This window comes from Panthera pardus, unplaced genomic scaffold, assembly GCF_024362965.1.
Source record: "Panthera pardus isolate Hobbes unplaced genomic scaffold, ASM2436296v1 HiC_scaffold_6, whole genome shotgun sequence".
Taxonomy (NCBI): domain Eukaryota; kingdom Metazoa; phylum Chordata; class Mammalia; order Carnivora; family Felidae; genus Panthera; species Panthera pardus.
The window spans coordinates 59,144,166-59,150,677 of record NW_026526991.1 but is presented as its reverse complement, the minus strand read 5'-3'; the positions used below and the strand labels follow the sequence as shown (position 1 = coordinate 59,150,677).

At 49.7% G+C, this 6,512-nt stretch overlaps 1 protein-coding gene across 6 annotated transcripts; it reads left to right on the top strand.

The window, feature by feature from the left end:
• The first annotated feature begins 208 nt into the window (after positions 1–208).
• Positions 209–6,077, top strand: SUOX (sulfite oxidase). 6 transcript variants are annotated; one of them, XM_019454723.2, is made up of 5 exons: positions 210–1,954; positions 2,457–2,674; positions 3,420–3,476; positions 3,747–3,924; positions 4,163–6,077. In XM_019454723.2, the coding sequence occupies exons 3-5, from the start codon at positions 3,430–3,432 to the stop codon at positions 5,570–5,572; spliced, it is 1,635 nt and encodes a 544-aa protein (XP_019310268.2). In that variant the 5' UTR covers positions 210–1,954; positions 2,457–2,674; positions 3,420–3,429; the 3' UTR covers positions 5,573–6,077. The 6 variants fall into 6 exon arrangements, with proteins under 6 accessions (XP_019310269.2, XP_019310268.2, XP_019310267.2 ...); XM_019454722.2 differs by lacking the exon at positions 2,457–2,674 and having other exon boundaries at positions 1,847–1,954; XM_053894670.1 differs by lacking the exon at positions 210–1,954 and having other exon boundaries at positions 1,984–2,674.
• The last annotated feature ends 435 nt before the right edge of the window (positions 6,078–6,512 follow it).

Sequence of the window (6,512 nt, the reverse complement as noted above, 5' to 3'; positions counted from 1 at the left end):
TTCGTGAATCAGAAATATACCCTCTCCTACGTCATCGTACTTCCTTATAAGTTCCCTTTAATCTTTCTTGAATAGTGAGATAGCCCAATTTGGAAAATATTTGCTTTATTGCTGTTTAATCACTCCTATTCCCAAGCCACTAGAGAGCTCATCAAATCTGACATAACTTATTTTTATAGACCTCTTAATACATATTGGGCAGGGTGGGGTGGGGGGTGTGGTCTGTGGACCTCTGGGCAAACAATTGATGAGACTGGAAGGAAAGGTATTTGTGAATCCTTTGAAGTATTCTGCAAAAGTTTATATGCATTTCTCCAGGGAAAGTGTGCCTTGCTTGCCTTGCTAGTATCTTAGAGGGGTCCGTGACCTAAAGAAGGTTAAAGAAAGCACTAAATTTGTATTTTTAATTGATCATTTCCACCCCAACAGGAAAATTTCTCCTAGATCTGCTCTTGTTTGCTACTGTACTTGAAGCCCTTCAGTCCATCACAGTCTAAATGAAGGTGGGTGGGAGAGAATGACACAGAGAAAGATCAGGCATGGTTGCAGAAGTACAGGAAGAAGGACTGGTGCCAGACAGAGCTGGCATTACAATCCCATCTACCAACTTATCAGCTGCAGCCTTGACCTAGGTACTTAACTGCTCTCTGCCTCAGTTTCTTCTTCTGTAAAATGAAGAAAAGTTGAGGTTCAAAGGTCAATTGTGTAAAGTATGTGTGGAGCACACAAGATGACACTGTTATTATGGAGAAGTCTTATCCTGCAGCCTCAGACAGTCCCTAACTGATTTCTCTGTATTCTTGGTCTGAGCCCAATTTTCAAGGCTGGTAGGATAGGTTGGGCATCAGACCTCTCCGATGATTTAATTGAACACGGTTGAGTTGGAATTTCCAAAACCCTCAGGGCCAAACTCACCTTTTCACTGTCAATTCCCCTTTCCTTCTGTCTCTTAGTACTCCCCCCAGGGCTCAATGATTCTTGACAAAAGCTCTAGTTCACTTTAGGAGAGCAGAAAGGGAGAGGAAATGATCTTCCAAAATTAAAGATGAAGACCTTCACTTAGTAAGGTTGTAGTTCAACCTTTTGGCCTCTAGAGGGCAGTGTGGACACGTTCGCCTCAGGTTCACAGCCAGCCAATAACAAAGTAAGTTTTCAGTACTGCACCAAAGGATGAAAGGATAATGGCAAACGTATTCTTAGTGCTCTCCACTGTGTGATTATGAGCGATTATAATCTTTATACTTGGGGGTATTAAAATATTGTTCTAGTTATGACAATGATTTTTTAATTGGCTTAACTAAAAAAAAGTCGGTATTTGTATTGTTCCATACTTTGGGAAGAAAATAGACATGTCCAAGGGAACTAGTCTTTGAACCACTATTTAAGCCTCGTTTCTGTATTTATTCTTGGATATAAGAGAATTGAGCGCTTGACCTTGTTTTCACTAAAAGGCAAACCGGGCTGTTTTAGTTGCAACACAGATGTTTGTCAAAAACAGGGTAGAGGTGGAGCTCACAGCCGGGAGAATGCCGGCTGGATTCCCAGGCCTTCTCAGTGAACGCACCTTGTGTCACAGCCGTAGGGGCAGGGCGGGGCCGTCTCAAAACCTCCCACCTCTCAGCCCAAGCTTTGGAGTCCTCATCACCTTCCACTGCCCAGTTCTGGACAACAGTGAGAGTCCCATTCCTTGTCGAGCGGGGACTGGAAACAAAAAACAGCCAGTCTTAGCTCCGAGCCCTCGTGGCACCCCTCCTGCCTCCGCCTCCAGAAGGCGGGCACAGCAGCTTGCAGGCGCGCGGCCAGCCAATGGCTGGGGGACGAACAGAAAGGCGAGAGTGCTCCTTCACTCGGCCCCAACGTCAAGATGCTGGCCCCGCCCCTTCGCCAGCAGTCTCTGGGAGCCGGGCGGGTGAGCCAGCCGCCCTGCGGACGCCTGACGCCGAACCCGAACCCGGTAAGGGGGCTGGGGACTGGGAGTGGGAGGAGGAGGAGGAGGCAGGACTGGTAACCTGGGAGATGGCCAGGGCCTTGGGACCCGGGGGTGCTCCGAACCCCATGGGTTCGAACAAAAACCCACTACCACCTCCACTCCGGCTGCTCCTCTTAGGAGCGCAGTGTGTTGCTACGAGACACTCTTGTACCAGCTGCTGGGCAATGGCATTGGACTGGGTGCTTGTGCTCTGGAGTTGGACATATCCTCCTACCTAAAGTGCCCCCCGGGGGGTGAGGCGTCACCACCCGCAAAAGGGAGGTGGCGTCTGTTTTGGAGCAGAAGGCTGCTTCTCCCAAACCTGGGACACTGGGTTTACCAAGTTTACCCGCAAGTCAGTCCTACCTGGACCACTCCCGTCTGGTTCAAGTGGGCTGCTGGGACTAAGGGCAGGTGGGAGGGAGAGTGAGGCTCCCATGGCCCAGGAGTAAAATGCAGACTGCTCCTGTTCCTATCTCCCTCACAGTTTCTCGGCCTGCCCCCCTTTTTAGCATTTCGCCAGCAATTGGGACTCTTCTTACTCTTCCTGGATTTGGCCTTCCTGGGGTCAGTGAGCTGCTCAATGCTGTGAGGAACGAACTGCTGCAGGGCAGAGAGGGGAAAAATTACTTCTTTAGCCCACTCCCTGACACCAAAGCCATTAACTTCTCCATTTGCTGAGTTCACGGGAATGGCATAGACAAGGTAGGGGTGAGAACCCTAGGTTGGAGTCCAGTTCCCAGCCAGGTTCAATTTTCTTTTTTCCTAAGGTTGGTAGAAGGAAAGGAAGGGACTGAAAGGCCTTCAAAAACCATGTTATTATGTGTTTGCTCCTCACAGCCGCTCTGCTAGGTAGATCTCATTTCATAGATGAGGACATAAGTTCTGAGAGAGTTGGTATTTTGCCCAGGAAATGGGGCTGGTTAATGGTAAGGCTCATTTCACAAACCCAAAACAGTTTGACTCCCCAGAATCTGAGCTGGTTCACCCTGTTAGGCTGCCACTGCCTTTTTCATGTTTTTGTCCCTAAGTTGGTCTGCCTCTCATTTGTCCTCTGCTGACTTTGGAAATAATAAACCAGCAAACTGGACAGTCGACATTTTGGCTTCTGACCTTTAGGCCCTTGGCCCTGAACATTGGTCTCTGTAGTGGATAGAGTAGAGAATGGAGGATGGTGATTCTAGAAGCCCCCTACCCACTGCCCCATTCCCTTCCATCCTGTCAGCACAGTCTCTTTGAAGTCCTTTATGTTTTCTCTAAGGACCCATTTGGACCTCCCCACACACATAGTCCCTTCCTTTGGCCTCATTACCACAGAAAAAGTCTCTTCATTTGCCCAGAGAGCACCTTGCTGACCTCTGTGTCTTCCTTCCACTCATTTCCTCAAGTTTCACTAATATCATCCCCTCCCAGAACTCCTTATCTTGATCCTGGAATCTTTTTCCCACAGGTCTATCACAATGCTGCTGCACAGGGCTGTGATCCCCCATCTCCGACAGGCCTGCAGGTAGGCCATCGCATCCTAGAACTTGTCTCTTAGCCCATATTCCCCACCCCCAGTATCTTTATGACATTTATCTACCAGATAAGATAGTTGAAATACTGGCTACTAAGGAGGAAAGGGAAAGCCATATCTCACCTGCTTGTTCTACTCAACCCTGGAGAAACTTAAGTCCCAACTGAAGGAACCAATGGCCAACCTGGTAAACCTCAGGCCTTCACTGTCCCTTTCCTATGATCAGGAGTGTGCTGCTAAGAGGACCTTTCTCTCTTCCAGACTCAAGTCAGCCCCCTCAAGGCTCTATATTCGGGCTTGCTCTACAGATGATTCACTTCAGCCCCAGTGCCCCAGCCTTGCCTTCTCTGGTGATAACTCCAGCACCGGGGGATGGAAAGTCATGGGGACTCTGCTAGGCCTGGGTGCAGTGTTGGCCTATCATGACCACCGGTGCAGGGTAAGTGGGGAAGAAAGGGACTTCACTGTCAGAACAAGGGGGCCCTAATAAACTCCCCAGGCAACCCAGGCTATTACCATAGAGCCCATGGTGATACTGTCTTCATGCAGAGTAAAGATGAAATCTGCTACCTCTCTTTCACAGTGGCCATGACTTTATGGTTTGGGTCAGGGTAAGCAAGAGTGATTCCTTCTTACTGTTTATGTTTCTTTTTGCCTTACCCCTGCGTTGTCTGCAGGCTACTCAGGAGTCACCACACGTATACACAAGAGAGGAAGTAAGATCTCACAGCAGCCCTGAGACTAGGATCTGGGTGACTCTGGGCTGTGAGGTGTTTGATGTTACAGAATTTGTGGACTTACACCCTGGGGGGCCATCAAAGCTGATGCTAGCAGCAGGGGGTCCTCTAGAGCCCTTCTGGGCCCTCTATGCTGTTCATAACCAGCCCCATGTGCGTGAGATGCTGGCTCAGTACAAGATTGGGGAGCTGAGCCCTGAAGACAAGGTACCTTCCACCTTGAAGACCTCTGACCCCTACATTGATGATCCCATACGTCACCCAGCCCTGAAGGTCAACAGCCAGCGCCCCTTTAATGCAGAGCCCCCCCCTGAACTTCTGACGGAAAACTATATCACACCTAACCCTATCTTCTTCACCCGGAACCATCTGCCTGTACCTAACCTGGACCGAGAAACCTATCGTCTGCATGTAGTAGGGCCACCTGGGGGTCAGTCACTGTGCCTATCCCTGGATGACTTGTACAAGTTCCCCAGACACGAGATCACTGTAACTCTGCAGTGTGCTGGCAACCGGCGCTCTGAAATGACTCAGTTCAAAGAAGTGAGAGGTCTGGAGTGGAATATCGGGGCCATTAGCACTGCACGCTGGGCTGGGGCACGCCTTTGTGATGTGTTAGCCAAGGCTGGTCACCAACTCTGTGAAACTGAGGCCCATGTCTGCTTTGAGGGACTGGATTCAGACCCCACAGGGACTGCCTATGGAGCATCCATCCCTCTGGCTCGGGCCATGGATCCTGAAGCTGAGGTCCTGCTGGCATACGAGATGAATGGGCAGCCTCTGCCTCGTGACCATGGCTTCCCTGTGCGAGTGGTTGTTCCTGGTGTGGTGGGTGCCCGCCATGTCAAATGGCTGGGCAAAGTGAGTGTGGAACCAGAGGAAAGTTACAGTCACTGGCAGCGGCGGGATTATAAAGGCTTCTCTCCATCTGTGGACTGGGACACAGTAGATTTTGACTCAGCTCCATCTATTCAGGAACTTCCTGTCCAGTCAGCCATCACAGAACCCAAGGATGGGGAGACAGTACAATCAGGGGAGGTGACTATCAAGGGCTATGCATGGAGTGGTGGTGGGAGGGCTGTGGTCAGGGTGGATGTGTCTCTGGATGGGGGCCTAACCTGGCATGTGGCAGAGCTGGATGGAGAGGAACAGCGTCCCCGAAAGGCCTGGGCCTGGCGACTATGGCAGCTGCAAGCCCCTGTGCCGGCTGGGAGAAAGGAATTGAACATTGTTTGTAAAGCTGTAGATGACAGCTACAATGTGCAACCAGACACCGTGGCCCCAATCTGGAACCTGCGAGGTGTGCTCAGCAATGCCTGGCACCGTGTCCATGTCCATGTCGCCCCATAAGAAGGTGAAATGGAATCACCTACTCCCCAGAATCATCATCTCAACCCCTTTCCACACACATCCTTTTGCCTTGTTACCACAGGAAAACCTTTCCTTCCACCTCCACTTCTTGGATCACAACCCTATACTATGCCTTCCTAAACCACACACAGATATGCACATTGCACATTTCCACCCAGACACCAGCTCTCCTTTGACACTATGTTACATATCCCTATTATGCCAGAAGTTAAGAGCTGTTGAAGATGGAGGCTAGAAGTGGGAAATTTCTGTAAACAAGCACTCTTCTCCTCCTACCCCACCTCCACTTCTAGTGTCTATCATCACTTTATTTTGCTTTTCCTCTTGGGAGTCTTCAGAAAATGTGTGTGGATATGTGTACAAAAAGTGTATATGCAACTTTCTACTGACTTTCTAGTTGCCAGGGGTCGTGAGAGGTGCCATCCTGCCCCTTTATAGTTCCACTTTTCTAAATGCATCAATAAAGTATCTGTTTAAGACACAACTCCGAAAAAAGAAAAGATTATGACTTTGGGGACTTCTTGAGGCTGGAGCGTGAGCATATTGCAGGAGGGAGGTGCACTGGTACTGGGATATGTAGTGAGATAATCCCAAGCAAGGTGGGGGGGGGGGGGAGGGAAAAGGGAAGTAGGTGCAGGGAAGTCAAAAAGTGGGGCTTCCTTCTCCGAGGTCCGCCAGTATCTGTAGCGTTGCTTAGGTGACTCACCTAAGAATACCCTCAAGAGAGATTTTTTTAAATGGCATTGTTAAGCTCCTCCCGCCCCTCCCCATTTCTAAACACTTGGCAGGAAAAGCAAAGAATTCTAAGAGGCTAAAATCAATATTGCCATAGCAGAGGCAGGGCAAAACTTGGCACTAGGGGCAGATATGCCACGGCAGGTGGGGGCATCCAAAGTGCGCCTAGCTTACAAATCAAACG

Excerpts from the sequence above, each read along its gene's own strand:
- SUOX (XM_019454720.2), top strand. The coding sequence starts at position 3,141 with ATGGTGATTCTAGAAGCCCCCTACCCACTGCCCCATTCCCTTCCATCC. Across the intron at positions 3,477-4,162 it reads CATCTCCGACAGGCCTGCAG|GCTACTCAGGAGTCACCACA; the intron begins GTAGGCCATCGC and ends CGTTGTCTGCAG.